The sequence below is a fragment of the Amblyraja radiata genome, chromosome 4 (assembly GCF_010909765.2).
Source record: "Amblyraja radiata isolate CabotCenter1 chromosome 4, sAmbRad1.1.pri, whole genome shotgun sequence".
Classification (NCBI taxonomy): Eukaryota; Metazoa; Chordata; class Chondrichthyes; order Rajiformes; family Rajidae; genus Amblyraja; species Amblyraja radiata.
In genome coordinates this window covers 30608109-30635533 of record NC_045959.1, presented here as the reverse complement: position 1 = coordinate 30635533, position 27425 = coordinate 30608109, and the positions used below count along the sequence as shown (strand labels likewise).

At 42.6% G+C, this 27425-nt stretch overlaps 1 protein-coding gene across 2 annotated transcripts in view; it reads left to right on the top strand.

Moving 5' to 3' along the window:
• Positions 1-27425, top strand: part of reck (reversion inducing cysteine rich protein with kazal motifs) — a 148450-nt gene that overhangs the window by 16028 nt on the left and 104997 nt on the right. Inside the window, exons 2-4 of one of the 2 annotated variants that reach the window (XM_033019186.1) lie at positions 9097-9176; positions 17686-17757; positions 20410-20492. In XM_033019186.1, coding sequence (XP_032875077.1) covers positions 20420-20492 — 73 coding nt within the window. In that variant the 5' untranslated portion in view covers positions 9097-9176; positions 17686-17757; positions 20410-20419. Of the gene's footprint in view, positions 1-9096; positions 9177-17685; positions 17758-20406; positions 20493-27425 lie in introns of both variants that reach the window. The other variant, XM_033019185.1, reaches the window with a different exon arrangement.

Below are 27425 nucleotides of genomic sequence, written 5' to 3'. Positions count from 1 at the left end.
TGAAAAATAAAAGAGTTATTAATGTTTTAAAAATGTTGACATTCTCTCTGCTGCCCCTGCTGGTGGGAGGGACGAGGGACTATAAAACCCGGAAGTGTTGTGCCCTACTCAGTCTCTGCATGATGGAGGAAGCGAGAGGGTCACGTCTCTGAGCTGTGAATGACACTGAACACATGTCTACTCAACTGTGAATGCCCTTAATGTGGTTTGAAAATGAAAATGTGGTTGCTTTGAAATGCTGCACTGCAAAAATGGTTGTTGTTGGTGGTGGTGGTAACTGCTTTGAAATGCTGCACTGTAAAAATGGTTGTTGTTGGTGGTGGTAACTGCTTTGAAATGCTGCACTGCAAAAAGGTTGTTGTTGTAGTTGGTGCTAACTACTTTGAAATGCTGCACTGCAAAAATGGTTGTTGTTGGTGATGGTGGTAACTGCTTTGAAATGCTGCACTGCAAAAATGGTTGTTGTTGGTGGTGGTAACTGCTTTGAAATGCTGCACTGCAAAAATGGTTGTTGGTGGTGGTAACTTCTTTGAAATGCTGCACTGCAAAAATGATGGTTGTTGGTGGTGTTAACTGCTTTGAAATGCTGCACTGCAAAAATGATGGTTGTTGTTGGTGGTAACTTGACAACTTCCTGTTTGCACTGTATATTGATTTTAGATAAAACGCTATCACTTATGGCTGTGATTTTTGTCCATCTTACTCAGTCCACGGCCGCTCATCAGGTGCAGAGGATTTTTCCCATCAATTAAAAATAAAAGTGTTATTAGTGTTTAAAAAAACGTTGAGAATCTCTCTCCTGTCAATCACGCCATGAAGGCCACGCCCCTTCCGACTGGAGGGGGGGGGATTATAAAACCCAAAAATGTGGGTGTGGCTCAGTCTCTGCAAGATGGGGGAGGGAGATGTCATGACAGAGCTGTGAATCAACCGAACACACTGAATGTCTACTGAACTGTGAGTGTAGTGTTTATGTGGTGACTTGTGTGGTTTTATAGTGGTTTTATGGTGGTTTCACCCTGCTTGAAATGGTATGAAACTGCATTTGAATGTGGTGGCCTGGCACCCTGCATGAAATGGTATGAAACTGCATTTGAATTTGGTGGCCTTGCACCTTGCATGAAATGGTATGAAACTGCACTTGAATTTGGTGGCCTTGCACCCGGCTTGAAATGGTATGAAACGGCACTTCAATTTGGTTGTCTTGCACCGTGCTTGAAGTGGTATAAAACTGCACTTGAATTTGGTGGCCTTGCACCCTTCTTGAAATGGCATGAAACTGCACTAGCATTTGGTGGCCTTGCACCCTGCTTGGTGGCATGAAACTGCACTTGAATTTGGTGGCCCTGCACCCTGCTTGAAGTGGTCTGAAACTGCACCTGAATTTGGTAGCCTTGCACCCTGCTTGAAATGGAATTTCAAGGAATAGCCGTGAGTCAACTACTAGCCCACCAGCCATGAGTGAGCTGCCAGCACATCAGGCTTGAGTGACTGAGCTGCCACCCCAAGAATCCATTTGGTCCACAATGTCCATACCTGCCCTCTGGAAACCAGTTTCTTCAGCCCACAATACCCATACTAGCGCTACAGAAAGCCCCCCCCCCCCTCCTCCCACTTGCCACCAACATTGGAATTGGTGGAGAGGTGGAATATTGCGTTGGGGGACCAACTCTCCCGTGTGAACATTGGACCCAACGGGTTCCACTTAGTCTAGTAGAGTCTGTTGCTTGTTTTGGGTGTGAACCAGTGACCTCGGCTGAGGTAGAAAGAAGTTTTGTACAACTGAAGTATATTCTGTCTGACAGACGGTATGGCTTAACACCAAATAATTTCCCCCTTCTCCTCAAGCCTATCCTCTCTGGTTCTATATTCCTCTACTCTGGGCAAGAGACTCTTGCGTTTCTTGCATTTACCTAATCTATCCCTCCCATGATTTTATACACCTCTAAGATCACTTCTCATCCTCCTGCTCTCCAGAGAATAGAGTTCCAGCCTGCTCAACCTCTCCCTATAGCTCAGACCCTCGAGTCCTGGCAACATCGTTGTAAATCTTCTCTGCACACTTTCCAACTTGACAACGTCTTTTCTATAACATGATGCCCAGAACGGAACACAATACTCTAAATGTGGCCTCACCAACGTCTTGTATACCTGCAACATGACCTCCCAATTTCTGCATTCAATAATCGACTGATGAAGGCAAATGCTTCAAAAGCCTTTTTGACCATCTATATGACGCCACCTTCAACTAACTACGTACTTGCATTTCTAGATCCCTCTGGTATACAACACTTTCCAGACCCCTACCATTCACTGTGTGCGTCCTACTCACATTAGACTTTCCACACCTCGCATTTGTCTGCATGACATTCCATAAACCATTCCACAGCCCACCTGGCCAATCGATCAAGATCCTGCTGCAATTTTTGAATACCATCTTCACTTTCTGCAATGCCACCCAGTTTTGTATCATCAGCAACCTTGCTAATCTTGCCATGTGCATTCTCATCCAAACCCAAATTATTAATATAGGTTCTTTGATGTGATTGAACAGCTGGAGCCCGAACATAGATCCTTGTGACATCTTAACGGTTGTAGAAGTAGTGGTACTTGGAAGATGGCAGTCAGTGCATTCACTACATCTGGTGCTGACAATTGCACAACCCTAGAATGTGGAACATCATGTTCTGGGAAGTCTGGCTATTCGGTCCCATTATTTTCTCCAGAATGACTAATTTATGACCCTCATTCTTTTTTGACCTTGTCGTGCTCCAACATTTTTGTCTTTTGTGAAAATGCATTTAATCTCTTTTTATTTACATATTCAATATTCTACAAATAATTTCCCCTGTCTGTTTGGAAGGGTTGAAATTAATTAGATAATTATTTTTACATCTATAAAAGCTTTTGTGGTGTTGTTATTCCTCACTCCTTTCATATTCTACTTATCAGTGACAGAACCTTCTAATAAATTTTGGAATGCTCTCAATCCTTAGGCCTACTGCTTTTTTTGGCAACATTATAATTATTTTCCTTTGATCTAATATTGTCTTTATCTTGATAAGCAAAGTTGAATCATTTTTCCTGCTGTTCTTTTGCCTTAAAGAAATGTATTTTCCTTGTACTACTTCAAATGCTAGCCATTGTTTATTGTCATGCCATTTAGTTACGTTTCGCAATGTACCATAGCCAGTTCATGGCTCATGCTTTGATTTTTTTTTGTTGCTTAATTCAGATGTCTTTTGATTTCAGGTTGCGCTGAATCACTGTCTTTTACTATAAAATTCTATAATATTATGATCAATTTTTCCTCAAGTACCTCCATTTGCAACAAACTTTAAATAGACTCCCCTTTGGTCCCTGAAAAAACTATTTTAGACCATCTCTGATATCATTCTGCAATTTATCCCCCACATTATTACTGTTAATTTGGTTTGCTAGTTTAAGATTTAAGCCTATAATATTTACTATACTGCCCTTGTATTTGTGAGTACCTTTCCTTTCCTGGGAGCGTTTCTGCCTCTTGTTGATTAATTTTAAAGCTTTTCCCAGGATGATTCTACTTTTTCTTCTGTTGTTTGATATCGGGGCAACCCTTGCCTCCTTTTCCATTGATTTCTTCTAAAAGTTAAGTATCTCAAGATATTTAATTCTCAAGTTCCTCCGCAGCCGCAAAGCGATGTCCTTAATTTTGGCACCAGCAGACGACAGAACCTTGGATACTCATTCTGCTATCTGCACAGGATGGCATGCACCCCCCTAACTTTACTGTCCCCTACTTCCAGTCTAAGCTATTTCACTCCTCAACTTGAGTAGCTATTCATACCATGATACTATGGTCAATTTGTTCATTGTTCTCACTCATACAGGTTATATAAACCTTGTGCCTGTGAACAAGAGCAAGTGCTGAGGCTGATGTAGAACTATTTTCTTAATCTCCATTCCTTTCACATTCATTGTCATTAATGCCTCTCTTGATTAACCCTTTCTACAGTACTTAAAGTAAGGTGTGTGACTACCTCCTATAATAATGTATAGAGGTAGTTTCCCAATTCCAATCTCAGCTCAAAGGCTTAAATCAAAGTTCCATGTGCTGAAACTACTTTCATGGAGATGTGATTACCATGAACCCCAATGCCTTTCATCAACTCCCACATATCATGAAATAGAATAATAAAATTTCTTCCCTTTTTGGTATCATTAATTTAAAAAAATAAATCTAAGCAGAACCCATCCTTTCCCTCCTCCCAACAGCATACATGCTATTTAAACAAAGGAGGAAATGAGTATAAAAGCAAAAAATACATGTTAAAAGGGCCACTATGAGGGAAGCTTCCTGTGAATGCAAACAGGTCGTCAGGGCAAGTAACTTGGCTAAGTTTACCTGCAATTGTCAAATGATGAGGGGAGTATCGGGATAACATCACTCAAATCTTCCTGTGCTATTTGTTCTCGGGGAGATTATATCTAGAGAAGAAAGACAAAAAAACATTTATTTTGCAATTCATAACCTTGGGGTATCAAAAGCCAGTTATCAAAAGAACTTTATTGACTTTACAGATACAGAGTGGAAAGAGGCCCTTCGGCCCACTGAGTCCGCACCAACCAGCGATCCCGGCACATTAACTCTATCCGCTAAGGTGTAAAAGAACTTTTATTGTCACGTGTACCAATTAAGATACAGTGATATTTGTGTTATCATACAGCCATACTAAAAACAGCAACAAAGCACCCAGTTACATAAAAGTTAACATAAACATCCATCACAGTGGATTCCACATTCCTCACTGTGATGGAAGGCAATAAAGTCTAATCTTCTACCCTCATTTTTCTCCTGCGGTCGAAGCTCCCGCATCGGGCCGGTCGAAGCTCCTGCGGCTTCGAGCTACTGAAGTCGGTCTCTGACCAGAGACCGCGAGCTCCACGATGTTAAAGTCCACAGGCTCCCGTGGTTGTAGCTCAGAGGTTGATCCTTGGCAAAGGGATCGCCAGCTCCGCGATGTTAAATTCCCAAAGTCGGTCTCCGGCAGAGGCCTCCAGCTCCTCGATGTTAGGCCGCAGTGCGTACAGAGATACGATACGGAAAAGAATTGCATCTCCATCGAGGTAAGAGACTTTTTAAAAAGTTTCACCCAACTCTCTCCCCCACCACCCACATAAAACAAGCTAAAGAATACTTAAAATCACACATTTAACACATACTAAAAAAACAACAGAGAAGGAAGGGACAGACAGATTGTTGGCGAAGCAGCCATTGTTGGCGCCACCTGGGACAATTTACATTTATACCAAGCCATTGAACCTACAAACCTGTACTTCTTTGGAGTGTGGGAGGAAACCGAAGATCTTTGGGAAAACCCACGCAACCATGATTATGGTGTATTATAGAAAACATACTGGCCAATTCAGCAGAGAAAGTGTCCACAAACATTGATATAATGACCAGGTAATTTGTTTTAACTGTGTTGATTGAAGGATAAAAAGTATGCAGGACACTGAGCAGTCTGTTTCCATTTGCCCATTATGTGTATATTCCTCTTTCTGCATATGTTTTGATGCCAGTTGAAAACAAACAAAGCTGCCATCTAAAATTAAATCCTAAAGAAAAAATATAGACATGCTTTAGATGCAGAGTGCAGGTCAAGGTCAGCATGTTGGACAAATCATTATGTATTGAGGAAGATAATTTGTTTTATATACCCTTTCATGGGAAAGAGTTGAACGTCCATGCCCAATTACGTATCAGGTGTGAGAGGCCATCTGAACCATTGCTTGATCTTTGTGGCTGGTTTGATGCTGCCCTTTCTCTTTCAACTTGGAAATTATTTTGTTTGTTATAGTGCTTTCCTTTTGATTTCAAATGACTGAAATGACTTCAAATATTGCATGTTCTTTTTTCCTTCTGCCAAGCTTTCAATTAAACATAGTTAAAGTTTTCTCTTGCAGTATCTGGAATTCTCTTTACTTCATTTGCATTTAATTCTTTGTTTCTTTTATCTATTTGGCCTTGCTTCCTTTTAATCCCCAGCCACCAGTCTGCCTCATAAACAGTGCTGCAGAAATGTGCTGATAAGTCACAGTGGTGCAGCAATAGAGTTGCTGCCTTACAACGCCAGAGACCAGGGTTCGATCCTGACTACGGGTGCTGCATGTACGGAGTTCTCCCTGTGACTGCATGTTCACCGGGTGCTCCTGTTTCCTCCCAAGTTCCAAAGACGTGCAGGTTTGTAGGTTAATTGGCTTTTGTAAATTGTCCCTGGTGTGTATTATAGAATTAGTGTATGGGTGATCGCTCTTCAGCACAGACTCGGTGTGCCGATGGGCCTGTTTCCATGCTGTATCTCTAAAATAATTGAAGACTAACCTTTCTTCTCTTTTTGGTATCATAATTAATTTTAAAAATGTATATTCCAAGAAATATACAAAAACTGTTTATGGAAAGACAGGGTGGGTATAATTTGAGAGGGGAACATAATTTAAAAAAACTCAATGTCAGAACAACTCTTAAAAGTATGTGCATAGCAATCTGTGGTGTGAATTTGTGGAATGGTCTGGAACAGGAGATAAAACTTAGCACAAGCATAATTCAGTTTAAAAATATGGACAAAAACACTTGTTTAAAAAGATATTGGGATGAGGATAGGTGATTGTGAGTGGGATATTTGTTATATTGATTGTATTGGGAAGGGTGATTATAGAGTGATGGGTTGTATATATGACTAAGATACTGTACAGTATATGAGGGTTTTTTCTTTTCTTTTTCTTTTTTCTTTTTTCTTTTTTGTATGGCTTTGTAAATATTTGATTAGTGTTTAAATGTAAATAATTTGGTGTACATATAGTGGCTGGTGTACATATGGTGTACATATAGCTGCTAAATTTGTATAAGACAATTACAAGCAGTTGAATAAGGGGTGGGAATTAATAAGCTTTGGCTTCTTCCTGCTCCTTTTCGGACACATACGATATCATTTATTTATAGATATTGTTTATGACACTTTATAAATATTTTTGTTTTGTTTTTTTGTATGCTGTTTCACACTTGCTTTTTATTCATTTATTCTGCTCGAAATAAGTAATAAAATAAATAAATAAATAAATCTAAGCAGAGCCCTTCCGTTCCCCTCTCCCAACTGCATAAATGCTGCATGAGTTTTCTCCAGGTGCTCCGGTTTCCTCCCAAATTTCAAAGACGTGTAAGTTTGTAGTTTAATTGGCTTCTGTAAATTGTCCCTGGTGTGTAGTATAGAATTAGTGTACGGGTGATCGCTGTCTGGCACAGACTTGATGGGTGGATGGGCAAGTTTCCATGCTGTATCTCTAAATTTAAAAAAACCTAACAGAGTCAGAGATTTGAAGAAACATTACCTATTTTGTAGATTTGTGGAAATTTGCAGAACAGAGTCGCCTTTTTATCTATCCAAACCACACGTGGACTTTGGTGTTGCTTCCCTCCTAGCTGTTGGTTTGCAATCTTTTAAGTGCTGGCTCTTCAAGTGTTCTTAGAATGCTCATTAAATACAGTGAAGGCTGCTGGGTCCACTTATACCCTGAGGCAGTGAAGTCGAAGCTCCCCACCACTCGTTGCGTGAAATCGCATGGGGATGTGTATAAATAAAGTAGATCAGGAGGCTGAACATGCTGCCTTGATGTGAACATGTGTTCATGTTTTTCGAGAATAGGACGTGTTGTTACCAATTTGCAGTATCTGAGGTCTGACGATGACGTCTGGATCCAGTTGCGAAGCGAGGTACGGAGGCCCAGGTCTTTGAGCTGGTGATGAGTTTGACGGAATAATAGTTAATGAATAGCAGCCTGATGTATGCACTCCTGCTATCCAGATGGTCCAGAGGGTAGAGCCAGAGAGATGAAGAAGGAACGTCACCCATTCCTTTGATCCAGAGATGCTGCATGTCCCACTGAGTTACTCCAGCAATTTTTGCCTATATCCAAGGAGATGAGTAGGAACTGCAGATGCTGGTTTAAACCGAAGGTAGACACAAAAAGCTGGAGTAACTCAGTGGGTCAGACAGCATCTTTGGAGAAAAGGTATAGGAAAAATAACCTATTCCTTTTCTCCAGAGATGCTGTCTGACCAGCTAAATTACTCCAGCTTTTTGTCTTTACAGGGAGATGATATCTACGATTGACGTGTTGTGGCAATAGGCAAATTGAAGTGGATCTAGGTAATTTCTGAGGCGGGAGTTAGTTGATAGCGCCATAACTAGCCTCTCGATGCATTTCACTTACTGGAAGTGGTTATGTCAGAAAATTGTCAGTTGTATAGATTTGTGCAATATTAAGATTTCAAAATCTAATAGTAAAACGTGATTAAACGATGCATTCTGTGGGTTGCGGGATCCACAAGGATACCATTGTTTTTGAAGAGAAAGCTTGGCCTCCCTCTGAAATTGCTCCCTCTGGTTGTACTTGAATCTTGTTTGATTGTTTTTGTTAAATCAGAGAGTCCCCAGGAAATTAGGTCTACAATTCCTCTGCCCAGGCAAAGTAGCAAAACACAAGAAGCTGCCTTGGGGCTTGGAATCTCAAATGGTAATTAATATCCTGAACCCTCTCCCAAAATATGCAGATGCTGATTGATCTTTCTCTGCTAAAGATTTGTTTTTTCCTTAACTAATGTTATTGTCGGAACAACTTTGCCTTTCTTGAACTATGTTTCTGTGTAAATTTGCATTGAACGCAGTAAGTTTACCTTTTTTTAGTCGTATTGTTTAAAATGTCTCCAATCAAGCACTTGTAAACATTGCTGAAGCTGTTGTGAATGATTTACTGTTAGTGTTCCTGACTATTGATTATTGTGAAGAAGTAATTTGGTTCACTATGAATGTCCTTGCTTCATCCGAGCTCTAGTATGAGCCGCTCGCTGTAATGCAAAAGATAATTCAACACAAGTCAAAATTTTAATCCAAAATTTATGTTAAGTATTTTCAACTCTTAATTATTTTTAATATTTCTGGCATCTTTCATATCTAATTGTCACATGCACAAATTGGTGCATGTGACAATAAATGTAACTTGAACTTGAACTGAATTGAAGGATGAAATGCATCTCTGATCTACCTTTTCTTCCCTCAGGTGAAAAATGTCAACTATGTTCAGATGGAATGATGTATTTAGACTTTTGTAAAATTTCTAACATGAAAACAAGTTAATGGGTAAGTTTATGGTTATTTCTGAAAATGCATATGATTTTTACTCTCTGCATGAATATTTAGTGGCAAACAAAACTGCAGCCGAAAATTGCATGAAGAATTTAGTTGGATGAATTTTAAACCTTTTATGTATGTGATTTTCTACTGGGTACTCCATTGGAACTTCTGAGATTTGGTTTACAGGTAGCTGTTAGTAACATATTAATATTTTTTTAAAGCAATTGTAAATCATCACAAGATAAATTAACAGTTCACATTATTACAGCTGTTTGCATTGCAGACATTCATAAATGCCTGCCAGGGTTACGAGGAGGGCAAAAGACAATGTTTGTGATTGCAGAAATTTCTGAAGGGTTTTGATGCTCCTATGGAGTGGTGCTAGAGCGAATATTCCATACAAAGGGGTACAGCCTTCATTCGTAATGGAGCGGGGACAGGTAGATGTCAGAAGATAGACTTCCACTGGTGTGGCTGTCAAAGTTTGTTGGAGGCAAGGATAAGAATCTTGGACAATTTGATGAACCTTCATGTGCCAATGGAGCTTGATGAGAACTGGATTGTGCGAAACAACTTGGGCATTGAGGAAACTAGTCAAGGGGCAGAGATTGAATCTGTGCAGCTGTTCAGCTAGTTACGGCACTGATGCCATATTTGGTTATTAAGCTATCTGAAAATTCTAATACTTGTTTCGGTGTAATATCTTAAAAAGCTTGTGTTAGTTAGGGGAATGGAACAATAACTGACACTTTGCTCCCCTCTCCCTCACTCTAGTTCTCCGACTAGTTTACCTGTCCTGATTAATTTTACTGTTTGTATGGCTCGCTGTCATCTTCCCGTTAACCATTCTACATTTGCTTGATCACCATCTGCTTTGATGGGAGAGTGAGGGGGGGAGAGGAAGAGAGAGGAGAGAGAGGGGGTGGAGGGGAAGGAGAGAGGGTAGGAGAGAAGGAGAGGGGGGAAAGAGAGGGGTGGTAAAAGAGAGAGGGGGAAGAGGGAGACGGGGAAAGAGAGAACGGGGAACGAGAGAGGGGGGGCAAAAAGAAAGAGGAGATATAGACAGAGGAGAAAGGGAGAGGGGGGAGAGAGAAAATAGAGAGGGAGGGAGGGAGAGAGAGGGGGAGAGAGTTAGTCGAAAGAGGGGAGAGAGTTAGGAGAAAGGGGGAGAGAGAGGAGGGGGCAAGAGAGAGGGGGAGTGAGAGGGGGAGAGAGAGAGCAGGAGAGGGGTGAGACAGCAGGAGAGGGGGGAGAGGGGTGAGAGGAGAGGGACAGGCAGAGGGGGAGAGAGAGGGGGATGAGAGGAGAGAGAACGAGAGAGAGAGAGGGGAGAGTGAGGTGGGAGGAAGGGAAAGGGGGAGATAAGAAGGGAGGGGGAGAGAGAGAAAGGGGAGAAGAGAGGGGGATAGAGAGGCAGGGCTGCCAACTCTCATGCATTGAGCGTGAGAATCACGCATTGCGCCAAATTCTTACGCTGATCACAAATTTCTCAGGCTCTGCCGTGAGAAATTCTGTGATCAATGAAAATTTCAAAACTCATATCAACTGCATGGGCCACGGGTGTTGGACGCAGAAGCAGCGGCGGGGACATGTGCGGACGGGGAGCGGGACTGGCGAGTGTTTGCCGGGCTGGCGAGTCGCTCACTGCAGCTCCGGCCATGGAGCAGCCTCAGTGCAAGAGTCGCGGGCCGTTGGAGGCATCGGAAGCATTGCGCCATTGCCGTGAGAGTCTCTGTGCCAAATTCGCCCAGGTGACCGGCATGGATCGGGCTGCGGCTCAGTGCATCCTGGAGGAAAACCAGTGGCTGCTGTGGAAGTAAGTACCAAGCACTGGGTAGAAACGATGGAAGATAGTGGACTTCAAATGGGGGTGGTTGGAGAAAGCATCCTGCTTGCCTGCTAGATTTTCACTTACTGTAACTGCAGGAACAATATTCCCGATGTTGGGGGAGTTCAGAACCAGGGGTCTCAGTTTAAGAATAAAGGGTAGGCCAGTTAGGACTGAGATGAGGACAAACTTTCTTCACGCAGAGAGTTGTGAATCTGTGGCATTTTCTGCCACAGAAGGCAGTGCAGGCTAATTCACTGGATGTTTTCAAGAGAGAGTTACATTTAGTTCTTGGGGCTGACGAAATCAAGGGATATGGGGAAAAAAACAGGAAAGAGGTACTGATTTTAAATGAACAGCCATGATCATATTGAATGGCAGTGCTGGCTCGAAGGGCTGAATGGCCTATTTCAAGTCAAATCAAGTTTATTCGTCGCATACACATACGAGATGTGCAGTGAAATGTAAAGTGGCAATGCTCGCGGACTTTGTGCAAAAAGACAAACAAACAAACAACCAAACAAACTACAAACAGAATGTAACAGAATCATATATTCTTTTTCAAATTAAATATTGTGGGCGGAAGGAAAAAGAGAAAAAAACAGCAATTTTTTTAAAAAGCAGTAGAGTGGTACAGTAAAGTTAGTCCCTGGTGAGATAGGAGTTTACAGTCCTAATGGCCTCTGGTAAGAAGCTTCTCAACCTCTCCGTTCTCACAGCATGGCAACGGAGGCGTTTGCCTGACCGTAGCAGCTGGAACAGTCCGTTGCAGGGGTCTCCCATGATTTTATTGGCTCTGGAGTTGCACCTCCTGATGTATAGTTCCTGCAGGGGGCGAGTGAAGTTCCCATAGTGCGTTCGGCCGAACGAACTACTCTCTGCAGAGCCTTCTTGTCCTGGGCAAAGCAATTCCCAAACCAGATTGTAATATTTCCGGACAAGGTGTTTTCCACAGCCGCTGAGTGGAAGCACTGGAGGATCCTCGGAGACACTCTGAATTTCCTTAATTGCCTGAGGTGGTAAAGGCGCTGCCTTGCCTTACTCACGAGTGCTGCGGCGTGTGATGTCCATGTCATATCCTCAGAGATGTGGACTCCCAGGTATTTAAAGCAGCTCACCCTATCCACAGTATCCCCATTTATCCTCAATGGTATGTACGTCCTCGGATGATGTGCCCTCCTTAAGTCCACAATCAGCTCCTTAGTTTTTTTGATGTTCAAGAGGAGGCTGTTGGCCTGACACCAGAGTGCCAGATCAGCCACCTCCTCCTGCACCTATTTTCTACGTTTCTATGCTTGAGTATATAGCAATAAAACTCGACCACATGATTTTGAAGCATTCATGCATGGTGGAGGTATAATGTAGTCATAGAGTGATACAGTGTGAAAACAGGCCCTTCGACGCAACTTGCCCACACCCGCCAACATGTCCCAGCTACGCTACCTGCTCTTGGTCCATACCTCCAAAGCTGCCCTATCCATGTATCAGTCTAACTGTTTCTTAAATGTGGGATGGTCCCTGCCTCAACTACCTCCTCTGGCAGCTTGTTCCATACACCCACCACCCTTTGTGTGGAAAAAGTTACCCCTTAAAAAGTTATCTCTTAAAAATATTTCATACAAAAAGTTGAAATCATACTTCTACAATACACTAAAACGTGATTTTAATACATCAAATTTCAAAAGGTCCCCACATAGGGAGGGGGGAAACTACCCTTCCACACCCTCTCCCCACTCGGTTGCTCCACTCCATCACCGGATACCCCCAAGGCCAGTGATCGCTCAGCCTCCCTACTTTCAAAAACGCTCCGTGGCCCCTGGTTCAGACGGAGAACACTGCCAGATGTGAGCAGGGAACTGAGGCCAGTTGTCCTTGATGTCTGGATCCCAATGCTCAGCGCTTCATGTTTCGGAGTTGGCTAATGTTATTGATTTGTAATTAGCCTGATTTGTAATTAGTTGACAAAACCTTAATTTATTAAACCGGAATATCCAGGGGGATGGGATAGTGTAATATTAAAATGACATGCAAGGCGGCAGACTGTCTGTCACAACATACAGCCCAGATAACCCATTATTTCCTTCAGTTAAATATTGGGAAGGCAGCACTTCAATAGCAATTCCGACCCCCGGTACATGTGGCAAGGCATCCAGGCCATCATGGACTATAGATCCACCAACACCACCCCCACATCCAGCGACACCTCCTTCCTTGAGGAGCTTAACCACTTTTATGGCCGCTTTGACAGGGACAAAAGATGGCCATCAAGGCTGTGCTCGCTGCTGATCACCAGCCCCTCACACTCACCCCCTACGACGTGTATGTGGCACTGAGCAGGATTAATGCACGAAAGGCTGCTGGCCCTGACGGCATCCCCGGGCATGTCCTCGGGGCCTGTGCTGCACAGCTGACAGACGTCTGGACTGACATCTTCAACCTGTCACTTGCCCAAGCAGTTGTCCCCAGGTGCCTTAAAACCACCTCCATTGTGCCGGTGCCAAAACACTCCACTGCGGCGAGCCTTAATGACCTCTGCCCAGTTGCACTTACTCCCATCATCACTAAGTGCTTCGAGAGGCTTGTCCTGGCACACCTCAAAGGCTGCCTACCTCCCACACTGGACCCCTATCAGTTCACCTACCGCAAGAACAGGGGTACGGAGGATGCCATCTCAACGGCACTTCACTCCGCCCTCTCCCACCTCGACAACAGAGACACCTACGTGAGAATGCTGTTCATTGCTCATAGCTCAGCATTTAACACTATTATCCCCTCAAACTGATCACCAAACTCTGCGACCTAGGCATCGATCCCTCCCTCTGCAACTGGATACTGGACTTTCTAACTAACAGACCCCAGTATGTTAGGTCAGACAACCACACCTCTTCAACCCTCACCCTGAACACCGGCGTTCCACAGGGCTGTGTGCTGAGCCCCCTCCTCTACTCCCTCTTCACCTACGACTGCACACCTGTACATGGTACTAACACCATCATCAAGTATGCAGATGATGCAACGGTGATTGGTCTCATTAGCGACAACGATGAGTCGCCCTATAGGGAGGAGGTCCAGCTCCTAGCAGCATGGTGCGCTGACAACAACCTGGCCCTTAACTCCAAGAAGACCAAGGAGCTCATTGTGGACTACTGAAGGTCTAGGGGTGGCCCATCCATATTAACGGGATGGAGGTGGAACGTGTTTCCAGCTTCAGGTTTCTGGGGGTCAACATCTCTCTTGGACCCACAATACCTCAACACTGGTCAAGAAGGCTCACCAGTGTCTCTTCTTCCTGAGGAGACAAAAGAAGATCCATCTGTCTCCTCAGATTCTGGTGAACTTCTACCGCTGCACCATCGAGAGCATCCTTACCAACTGTATCACAGTATGGTATGGCAACTGCTTTGTCTCCGACCGGAAAGCACTGCAGAGGGTGGTGAAAACTGCCCAACGCATCACCGGTTCCTCACTCCCCTCCATTGAGTCTGTTCAGAGCAAGCGATGTCTGCGAAGGGCGCGCTCACCCCAACCACAGACTGTTTACCCTCCTCCCATCCGGGATGCGCTACAGGTCTCTCTGTTGCCGGACCAGCAGGTTCAGGAACAGCTGCGGCTGTTATACAACTTAACTCTGCACCTTGGTGATTGCCAGTCACCCCCCCCCCACGGACACTCCTTCCCCCAGAAAAATTGCACTATTGCTAATGTATGTACATATATATATTTTGCTGTTCCATTATTCTATGTTCGCTCTTCTGGGTGAGATGCTAACTGCATTTCATTGTCTCTGTACTGTACACTGCACAATGACAATAAAGATTGAATCTGAATCTGACTATTGTCATTCACCACTCAACTATTATGTTTGTTTACCTCACTGACTATTTCTAACCTCCCCCCCCCCCACCCTCCCCAATTCCTTTGAATAGAAATGTCCCCAATCTCGTTGTTTTATTAATTGAACACGTAGATGAACATCCTCAAGGATTGGAACCAGATGGAAACTGATTCAGATGCGATATTTAAGAGCTTGTTCAAAGAAGGGGTATATTTTAAAGGAGTGACAGAGATACTTGCAGGGTAATGTGTGAGGAGATTATTATTTGTCTTTAGTTTTAGCTTGAACCAGGACATCTGAAGATTCAAAGTTTAATATAGTAATTGTGCTGATACTGACCCCAACCAACCACGTAATAAATATCATCCATTCTGGAGGTTTTACGTTTATGATGCCATTTAAACTTCACTTGGATTTCAATCACTTCAATGTAAAGGTAATGGGAATGGGGAGCATTGGAGCAAAAATTTGCCCTCGGTACCTATTAACTGTAATATAATAATGTATGCATGTTAGTAGGTGCAATCAAAATAAAGATCATTTTTATCATTGTTGTGTTATGAATACCACAGAAAATATGATGTACTCTCAAGATCACAGAATAATATTGCTTAAATATATAGTTTTGGACTTTGCATCTCGGAAAGTCCCAGCTGAGAGGAAGACAGCAAAATACTGAAAATACTGAAAATATTGGGGATGAAAATGACTTCAGGACAGTTTGTTAGGAAAATGAAAGAAATGGTACAGAATACTTATACAGCTGAATGAGTATAATTTTATGGATGAGAAAGTGTGTTCAACCAATTGATAACTTCTTTGACAAAGTAACTAGCATGTTAGTTAACAAGGAAGCCAATGGATGTAGCAAATTTTGTTATACAAAAATTGGTCCGTGAAGTGCCCCATAAAAGATTACTGCATTAGATAAGCACCTGTGGACTTGAACGTAATAGGTTAAGTCCAGGGGGTCAGATGTGGGGCTTTATGTGTGGGCCAGATATATTGTCAGTGCAGAGGGGCTAGGAGCAAGGCCAAGTGTGCATCCAGAGTCAAAGTCTGGAATAGTACTAGGTGTGCAGTCAAAGCTGGGACCAGGGGAGTGTTCAGCACTGGGAACCTAAGCAGGTAAGCAGCTATGATCAGGGTAGAATAGGTGGCCAGGTGTAAGGCTGGACTCAGGGTCAGGAATGAGGGAAGGTATGCAACTGGAGTCAGGGTCAGGAGTAGTACCAGGTGTGCAGTGAGACCCAGGTTGGTCAAAATAGCCAAGTGTTTGATTATAATCTGATTTCCATAGAAGAATATACTAAGATCATTCATGTGCTGCACATGTTGATCAGAGCCTGGGCTCTACTGTGGAATGTAATTAGTAATGTAATTTAGTCTAACCTTATTCATAGCTAATCCACAATAAAGCATAAATATTGCATTCAAGTGTAAGTTAAAAGACTTGCTACAGTATGCACCAGATTGCACAATTTCAAGATGAAAAATGCAAAAGCTCTGTACCAGTGGGAGGGGGGACAGCCTGATGGTTGCCATCCGAACCGTTGCCCTGCAAAATCCAATATCCCTCGATTTTATCTAGGCTGAAAAGGGAAGTTCCTGTGCCATGATTGGTGCTGAATGTTGCACCTATATCCCGGACAGCTCCGAAAATATAACTAACCTAACAGAACACATTCGGAAGGAAACAGCAAAATTGCACCAGGACCCTTCCTATAGCCATTGGTAGCTATGGGGGTGGGCTACACGTTGGATGGGAAACATAGGAAAGAATCTGATGCAAGGTCTCATCATGGTCGTCATGGTAATATGTGCCCTGTATGTGACACGAGCCCTCATAAAATGCGGTTGTGCCCGCCTTGGGGCAGTGGCTGTACCGACAACCCGGCCACGATGATGGCACAAAATACTGACTCCGAAGACGGAAATGAAAGAGGCTATTTTTAAATAACTCTGTCAATTGGCTGATGGTTATTGTCTTGAGAAGGACAAAAAGGAGGGAGTGCAGAAGAGTAACATGACGATCGCCAAAGTGCTTGCTGGGATACTTGACACAAAAACTATACATTTGTTTACATCAGCAGTAAACACACGGCGAGCATTAGTCATCTGGGCAGTTAATCACAGGTTCTCTTTTCCAAGCTATTACTAAAGTAGTGTAGATGGAGTCAATGGAAGGGAGGTTGGTTTGTGTGATGGTCTGGGCTACGTCCACAATTCTCTGCAATTTCTTGCGGTCTTGGATCAAGCTGTTCCCAAATCATGCTGCGATGCATCCCACTAAAATGCTTTCTACGGCGCATCTGTAGATGTTGGTGAGAGTTATTGGGGACATGCCCATTTCCAAAGGCTTCTCAGGAAGTTGAGGCGTAGGTGTGCTTTCTTGGCCATTGCTTCGATATGGCTAGTCCAGGACAAGTTGCTGGTGATATTTACTCCTAGGAACATGCCTACCTTAGGTTGCAATGTTGCTGGAAATCAAGTCCCTAGCTCACTTTAATGCAGTTCCTCACTCTCTTTGTCCATGCAGTATTTCTTACCTTACTATTTTTCTCCATCTAATTTCCATTGATCAATAATTTGTTCTCTACTGCCTTTCCTGCTGTCGCTGCTGCATCGTAAAGGATACAGTGCAATTGCTTGTTTCATAGTTATTCTACCAGATTTATTCAGTTATAGTTTTGGACATCCCTGCAATATCTCCCACTCATTAGTGCATATCAGTATTTTTTTTTATTGGTTTCCATTTTGTTTATCTTAATATAAACTTGTTTTGCCTTTCCTTTTAAATGATCTGATGAAGTGTTCCCAGACTGAAGTGGTCATTCTTTTTCTCTCTGCAGATGCTGCCTGACCTGCGGAGTAGTTCCAGCAATTTATGTTATTACATCAGAGCTCTATCACGTAACTTTGTGGTGAGTTGGATATCAAGTAGGAGGTTAGATGTGTCTGCAAATGGGCTTGTTCGTCATAATAAATTAAATAGAATCTATATTTCTAACTTACCTTTGCAAAATCATGTAAATAATGTGAAAGCTGTTCTTACATTTAGTGACTGTTTGCCTCTCTCCTCTTTTCCTACATAACCCAACGGTGTTTGATTCTGCAAACCAGGCTTCCAATTTCATGATTTAGTGAAAGACAATTCTCCTATTGATTTGAGCAGTATGGAAGCCGATCTGGCAGCCCACTGAGTCTCAGAATCATCAACCACCCATTTTTCACTAATCCTATATTCATCCCATTTTTATTCCCACCACATCCTCTTTGACTTCCCCAGATTCTACCATTCATCTGCACCAGGGACATTTTATGGTGGCCAGTCAAGTTACTTAGTTGAATGTCATTGGGATGTGGGCCGAAATCAAAGCATCTGGTAAAAAACCCAAGCAGTCGCATGAAGTGCATGCAACTCTACACATGCAAGCTCCTGGGTTAGGATTGCACCTGGGTCTCTGATGCTGCGTGACAATGGCTCTAGTTAATGGTGTAATAAGAGCAGCATTAAACTGGATGGGAGGTGGGGGGGTACATTATTTTCCTAAATCATGAGAGTCTGAAGTTAATCCACATGTCTTTGGGGTGTGGGAGGAAAGCTCAGCATCCGGAGGAAACCCATGCAGTCACAGGGAGTACGTGAGACACAGCGGTGGTCCAAGCACCCCCTCCTGAGGCACCGCTCACAACTCCCACCCTCGCCTCCGGCGGCTCTGTGTCCGGTCGCCGCTCTGTCCACACCGCATGGAGTTTTAACCCCAGCCCGGAGCCAGGAGCGGACCGGGTGAGTGGGGGCATCGGTGCCGCCTCCGGAGCTGCGGGGATGAATCTCGGGCTAAGGCTCCTCTCCGATGCCCGACCCCGGGGCCAGGGACCCTCACCTCCTCCGGACCCCAGCTGAACACAGAGCACCTGGGCTGGCCCGCATTCCCGGGAAGGGGGGGGAGCGAGGGAAATTCTCCCCGGACATTGCCAAGTCTCCGCTCACTCCGGGTGTTGTCGCCGCTTCACTGACCCACTCTCACACACAACCTAACACACACCCTTACATACACACTGGCGCACACACAAGGTTTAAAGGGAAATGGGCCAAATGCGGATAAATGGGACTAGTTTAGATGGGGCATCTTGATTTGCATGGACAAGTTGGGATGACGGGGCTGTTTCCATGCTGTAAGACTATGTCACACCGTAGAAAGGGTGCAATTGCTCTGGAGAGGATCCAGGGGCGATTTATGAACATATTGGCAGGGCTGGAATTTTTCTTTCAATTTGAAGATTTGATAACTGGGATTGTATTCTCTGCAGCAACGGAGGTGAAGAAAATACTTAGTTGAGGTGAATAATATGATGAGAATAGGACCTGTTTTGCTTAACAAAGAGTGTTGGAAGGAACTGCAGATGGTGGTTTAAACTGAAGATAGATACTAAAAGCTGGAATAACTCAGCAGGACAGGCAGCATCTCTGGAGAGAAAGAATAGGTGATGTTTTGGGTCAAGACGTTCAGACTGAAGAAGTTGAAAACCAGCCATAAAGCACAATGACTGGTGATGTGTGTTATCCAACTAAGGGCAGAAATCATAATCACGTGTTCATCTTTATTGACGTGATACCATAATAAATATATTACAGAAAAAATAATTTAATGGGGTGGCACAGCAGTAGAGTTAATGCCTTGCAGCACCAAAGACCCAGATTGGATCCTGACTACGGGTGCTGTCTGTACAGTATTTGTACATTCTCCTTATGACCACATGGCTTTCTCTGGATATACTGGTTTCTCCCACATCCAAAAGAAGTGCAGGTTTGTAGGTTAATTGGCTTCTGTAAATTGTTCCTGGCGTGTAGGATACAACTGGTGTATGGTAGACTTGGTGGGCTGAATGGCCTGTTTCCATATAAATGTTTTACATATATATCTTAATTTTATTGAACCATATACGGTTGAATATGTGCCATTATTTCCGTCTTGTTTCTATAGTCAAAGAGTAAGGTTGATTTATTTGTGCAGAACAGTGATGGAAGTCTGACTCCTCTTGCCTTGTTTCTATGTTTTTGTTTCTCTATATATATACACACATATATTTTAATATATATATTATATATATGTATGTACATAACAGCATGAATTATAATCTGATTTCCATACATGAATATACTTAGGTCATTCATGTGCTGCACTTGTTGACCAGAGCCTGGCTCTACTGTGGAATGTAATTAGGAATGTAATTTAGCCTAACATTATTCATACCTAATCCAATTTGAAGCATAAATGTTGCATTCAAGTGTAAGTTAAAAGACTCGCTACAGTATGCACCAGATTGCACAATTTCAAGCTGAAAAATGGAAAAGCCCCCTGTCACACCCCCCCCCCCCCCCTCCCCTCGGTCACTACGCTCCCTCGCAATCTCTCACTCTCAACTCTCACCCAATGTTGGCAGTCCTGCATTTATGGTATGATAGTGTGTGTTAAATACTCCAGACTGATGCACTATTTAAAACTAAAAACTTATTTTTTTAGGAAATTGTCCAGAATCACTGATTAAATTGTATCCTTGTTTTGCAGTAGCTTTTTCCTCATGGCCTACAGCAGCAGCCTAGCAGTTTCGTTACTATTTTTAGTGCTGATGATCTTCAGATGTGGAGCTGAAGGTATTTTATTTTCATGCGCAGAGCATTTCAACTTTGATTCATTTTTCTTTATTCATATGTATTATCCACATATGCACTGGAAGTAAAATAAGTAATTGATTGGCAGATTTTGAAAAGTTCCGCAGATTGCAGAACACTGTGTTATCTTGTCATTACCTTTGATTTTTAAACTCTTGGAGGACATCTGCATCGAGTTGCATCAGATATTTTTTGAACCAATTGAACTTTATGGAGAAAAAATTATGTTATGTAGGCAGATTTTAGCATTGGTAGATTTGCAGGTGGTGCAATGGAAAGGCAGGATTAATCAAAGGGGAGAGGTTTAAATTTGGTTAAAATTGTAACAAAATATAGTTGAGGGCTATACATCAACTTCAGTAAGACCTTTGACAAGTTCCCACATGGGAGACTTGTCCAATAGGTCAGAGCTGATGGGATCCACGGAATATTGGCATATGGATTGGGAATTGTCTTCCTGGTAGGAGTAAAGAGGTAGGAGGTGGAGAGTTGCTTTTGTGATTGGGAAAACTATGATATCTGGTGTACCACAGAGACATGTGTTGCTGCAACCCTTGTTATACATTCGTAATTTGGATTGGAATGTAGGAGATAAGGTGAATAAGTTTCCGCACGACATGAACATTTGTGCTGTCGATAGAAGGGTAGTCTCAAGGTATCCATTGGTATACAGGGGAAAAGAAAGGCATACATTGTACAAGCTTCAGTTAGGACAAAATATATAAGAGCAGAGATGTTTTGGTGTAATGACATAAATTATTAATGTTGCAGCTTTATACAGTGTGGTGTTTTGGAGTACTGTGCATCACCGAGTGTGTTTGCACGAGAAATGGAATAGAGGGTATTTGCCTGAATGTTTAGTTTATTGTCACATGCATCGAGGAACAGTAAAAAAAAAATTTTGTTGCATGCTGACCAATTAGCAGATAGAGTATACATGATTACAATTAAGTCATCCACTGTACAGGTACATGATAAACGGAATAACGTTTAGAGCAAGATAAAATCCAATAAAGTTCAAATTAAAGCTGGTCCAAGGGTCTCATTGGAGGCATATAGTAGCTCAAAACTGCTCTCTAATTGTTGATAGGATGGTTCAGTTGCATGATGATAGCCGAGAAAAAATTGTCCCTGAATCTGGGGTTATACGTTTTCACACTTCTGTATCTCTTGCCTGATGGGAGGGGAGAGGAGAGAAGAGGGAGTGAGAACTCCCTTGATTATGCTGATGGTCTTGCTGAGAAAGTGTGAAGTGTAGATGGTCAATGGAAGGGAGGTTGGTTTGTGTGATGGTCTGGGCTGCATCCACAATTCTCTGCAATTTCTTGCAGTCTCAGATCGAGCCGTTCCAAATCATGCTGTGATGCATCCCAATAAAATGCTTTCCATTGCGCATCTGTTGATGTTGGTGAGACTTATTGGAGAATTCCCTGAGCCTCTGAGGAAGCCCCGAGAGGCATAGTTGTGCTTTCTTGGCCATTGCTTCGATATGGCTAGTTCACCCTTTCACCCATCTCTTCAACACTGTCAATGTTTACTGGAGTAGGTATACGGCTTCGCTTCCTGAAGTAGAACGTTATGTCCTTTGCCTTGCTGACATTGAGAGAAAGGTTGTTGTCTTGACACCAGGGCGAGAGGTTCTCAATCTCCTTCCTGTACTCTGTCTCATCATTATTTGATATCCGGTCCTGGATGTTTCCAAGGATGGTGGGTTTTGGTTGTGAAGAGAGACGGGATAGGCTGAATTTGTTGTGTTTGTAACAGAGGAGGCTAAGAGGTTACCTAATTTAGTTGTGCACAAACATAAGGGCCATATATATAGGTTAAATAGTAAGAAACATTTGCCAATAGTTAAGGTTTATTAAACTGGAGGGAATGGGTTTAAGGTAATGGACAAAGCGGTACAGAAGGGGTCCGTGGAAGAATTTACCAACCCGTGATTGAAATCTGGAACACACTTACTTTGAGCGTGAAGGAGACAGATTTGCATAACATTTAGATATTTAGAAAAGTACATGAATTGGCAAGGCAGAAGACTAGGTGCCAAGTGCAAAAAAAAAAAAATAGGATTAATATCGATGTGCACTTGATTGTTGGCATGAACAAACATGGTGGACTGCAGGATCTGTTTTGGGGCAATATGACTTTGACTCTGAGTCTATTTAGATGCTGGATATCAACCTTGGTGCTGTCTGTCCCTTTTGGGTTTGGACTTTATTGATGTATGTCTCTTTCTAACCTTTTGGCATTTGCTCAACTGTTCATAGTTGGATTTGTCTCCATTCTGAAGAAACTAAACCTTTTCTTTGCTTTTGTAATGCTGTTGATGATGTCAGCATATTCTCCAAAGTGCTTTACTATATTATTGATGTCTAACCAATTATCTCACTTGTTGTATAAAACCCACATTGATGTTTGCCCTGTCCACATTGTCTAAATTCGTGATCTGCAAATGGCATTCTGTAGCGCTGATATTATGTAATTAGTTATCCCTACTGAACATCTTAGCTGTGTTTGGAACTGTTGATTACTTTGTTTCCCATTTTGTGAATTTCAGCGCTCTTTTCATCAGCCATACACATTTTGTGCTTTGTCTATCTGGATCAAAGGAATGTCCTGAATTGCTTTATCCCAAAAATGATTTATGTTTGATGCTACTAATTAATCCAAAGACTTGAGCACCAAAGTATGGATGGCAAGTGGCGATAGCATTGAATGTGCGGCGGCTATCTTTCGGATAAGATGTTAAACCAAGCCACCATTTGAGGTTGAATCACTATCCGAAGGAAGAGTAGGGGGCGATGTCCTCAATGCCTTAACTGGTATTTACTCATTCGGTCTTACCAGAACAGATGATCAGAAAATCTCATAATTGCATTACCATGTGTGGGAACTTGCCTTGTGCTACTTTTCCAATGTTACAACAACTATACTTTCTGGTTGTAAATTGTTATACGACGTGAAAGGGATGTGAAAATTGAATTATTTTTCTCCATCAGTGACATCTTCAGCAAAAATTGCTATCAGTAATATTTTGCTACTTTAACCACCTGTTTAATATTATATTTTGAATGGATTTCCTCATTGGGTCATTGTTGGTAAATTGGAAGCCTCCATTCTCAAAACTTCCCAGCACTACTGGTTGTTGCTGAATGCAGTTAATCCCTACTGGGATGTTTGCATTAAGAGTTAAAAATCTTGATGTCAAATTCAACCAAGAACTGCATATTTTATCTATTTTTAAGTCTCTTCCCCTATGTATTGTTACTCATCTGTCCTTCTGCTCCTGCAATGTTTCTACAAAAACTAAAATTCATGCTTTCATTACCAGAATGCTCTAAGCATTATCATTTGTGTTCATCCTCTGGAGGTACCATCTCATGAAGAAAGTCATGATCCACACCCTCTCCCTTACAAAGTTTTTCCAATTAACATTGCTGTTAGAAATTTCCATTCATCAATGGGGACTTTGAGAGCATCATCCAAATATTTAATTCGCAGCTTAGCTCCATTCTTTCTGAATTCTCTTTCATAGACCTATTTCTTCGAGTCCTCTCTGTAGTCTGATTCCAACCAAGAATGACCTCCAACACTATCTTGTTGCACCACCTGTCACTGGAATATTGTCATTTTATGTTTATCTACTGAAGATTAATCTTTTAACCACTATATCATTCTCCTGTAGAATTCTGTTTTTGAAGCCACTTGGCTTTTTGGCTGCCTCTGCTAATCTTCAAAAGCTTCAAAGCAGCACAACTGTAGAGTTGTGTAAGAAGGAACTGCAGATGCTGGTTTAAACCAAAGATAGACACAAAAAGCTGGAGTAACTCAGCGGGACGGGCAGCATCTCTGGAGAAAAAGGATGGGTGACGTTTCGGGTCGAGACCCTTCTTCAGACTGTAGAGTTGCTGCCTTATAGCTTCTGGGGTGCAGTCTGTACTGAGTTTGTATGTTTTCCCTGTTTGTTTTGTTCAGAGCATTATTTTCTTGGAAAAACTGCCAATTAGTTTGTATGAGGAATTTTATGAAGAAATGAATATGTTGGCCTCCAGTCCATTTTTGATTTGAAAGTATCTATAGTTAACTACAGTGCATTTGGTCAAGGATTAAAGTATGTTCCATTGCTAAGATCTGCTTTGTCGTCCTGCATGATTGACATAATTCTAACTATTATGAACTAGTGTAGTCAAGATTATTTAGGAGATATACTAGTAGTCAAGCTGATAGTGGCGAAAGGTGAAACTTTAAAGGCTCAGTTAGTATTAACAATGGGAACCTCTGTCAATTCTGGACTTCAATGCAGTAACTTTATATATTGCCTTACTGCTTAAAATTGGTGAGTCCTAAAGTATTTCACAGAGAGCCATTGCGCAATAGACACTAAACCTGGAGATGAGAGCAGGGAAAATGTCTGAAGACCCGGCTGAGACTTGGAAATATTTTAATGTTGAGGTGGAGAAATTATGTTTGGAAAGTGATTTTTTTAAAAGCGTACCTTCCGTGACATTTCTGGTTTCACCATTTTAAAGATAATTGACAATCAACAAGAATAAACTATTTTGGACTAGACAAAAGGTCCAAATGGTTAACATCACTGGCATTGAAGGTGACCATTTAAGGGCGGCACAATGGCGCAGCGGTAGAGTTGCTGCCTTGCAGTGCCAGAGACCCAGGTTCGATCCCTACAATGGGTGCTGTCTATACGGTTTGTACCGCGTGGGTTTTCTATGGATGCTCCGGTTTCCTACCATATTCCAAAGACATGCAGGTTTGTTGGTTAATTAGTTGTCCCAAGTATGTAGGATAGAACTAGTGTATGGATACAATACAATACAATTCAATTTATTGTCATTTGGACCCCTTGAGGTCCAAACTAAATGTCGTTTCTGCAGCCATACATTACAAAACAAAAAGACCCGAGACACAACACAGTTTACACAAACATCCATCACATCGTTGTGATGGAAGGCAAAACCATCACATCGTTGTGATGGAAGGCAGTCCACCCTCACCCTGCAGATCAATCAACAAAAATCCAAGATGGCATGATTACGGATGAAAAAATCAACAAACCTCACATGAAGAGAGATTGATAGATTTCTATATCAAATGGATTTAATAAATCAGGACTATAACAGAAGAGTCTGAGGAAGGGTCTCAACCCAAAATGTCACCCATTCCTTCCCTCCAGAGGTGCTGCCTGTCCCGCTGAGTTACCCCAGTATTTTGTGTCTATCTTCCGTGTACACCAGCACCTGTAGTTCCTTCCTACACTATAAAATGTAACAACAGAAAGAGGCTATTCATCTTGGATAGCACGCAACAAAAGCTTTTTACTGTACCTCGGGACGTGACAATAAACTGAACTGAAACGGAACGGAACTTGAGGTCTGTCCTTACGCTTCTAATTGCCTTTTAAAGGATCTTTTGGACTATGCTTGAGTTTGTGGCAGAGAATACCATGTTACAATACAATACAATACAATACAATTCAATTTATTGTCATTTGGACCCCTTGAGGTCCAAACGAAATGTCGTTTCTGCAGCCATACATTACAAACAAATAGACCCAAGACACAACATAATTTACATAAACATCCATCACATTGATGTGATGGAAGGCCAAAAAAACTTATCTCTCCACTGCACTCTCCCCCCCGATGTCAGAGTCAAAGTCAAAGCCCCTGGCTGGCGATGGCGATTGTCCCGCGGCCATTAAAGCCACGCCGGGTGATGCAAGGTCGCGCACCGGGTCTTGGTGTTAGAGCCCCCGGCGTGCGCTCGCAAAGTCCCGCAGCCATTCCAAGCCGCGCGGGGCGATGGTGTAAGGCCCCGCTCAGGTGCTCTTCAACCCCGCAACTCGGGCGGGAGAAGTCGCCGTTGCGGAAGCCCCGAAAAGCGGTCACCCAGCAGGGACCCGCGGGCTCCTGGTGCCGCCGTCCGCCAAACCCGCAGTTGCAGCCTCCGAAACTCCGGAGGTCGGGTGGCAGCAGCGCTCCACCACCGCTCCACCCGCTCCGGTCTCGGCCAGCCCCGTGATGGTGAGTAGTCGGCAGCTCCGCAGCAGGAACCCCAGGTCGTTCCTGTTGGAGGCCGCTCCACGTTGCAGCCCCAACGACAACGGAGACCCGACAAAGAAAAGGTCGGGTCTCCCGTGCAGGGGAAAGATTTTAAAGTTACCCCCTCCCCCCCACCCCCCCCACACACATACCCCAACAAAAAAAATAACAAAAACTACATAAAAACGAGACATAAAATAATAAAACACAGACGGACTGCAGAGGCCGCTGCTGACGAGAGTCGCGCCGCCCACCGATCAGTGATCAACGTGGACACGGTGGGCCGAAAGCTTGTTTCATTGTGTGCCTCTAAACTAATCTAAACTGAAGTGTTCACAGTATTCACTTGCATGAGATTGCTATTAAATATATTAAATAGCATAGTTTTCCAAGCATGGAAAATAACCTAACCAATTATTAATAACGCTTTGCTCTTTTAAAGTATTTGCAATTTATTTTGCCAAATTGTTGGTTTATTTTGGAACAAAAGTTGCTTACAGGGGGTCATCTGCCTGAGACATGAACTTTTCATTCTCTAAAAAAAAAACAGCTGAATGTTTGGAATTTAAAAATAATAAATGCTGGACATATTAAGCAACATCTATCGCAAGAAAAAACAGTTAATGTTTCAGAATAAGTTTTCATCAGAAACTGAGAAAGCAAGTTTTAAGAGTGAGGAGAGTGAGATGAAACTTGGATTTCATATTTTACTTTAACATTTAGATCCCATTCTCTAACATACTCTTGCTGATAAAAATGACATTAGCAAAGGATTTGTTTGATTTTGGAGGAATCATTAAGGACATGTTTAGACACTCCTTGGAAATGGTAGAAGTTAGACAAAATGCTGGAGTAA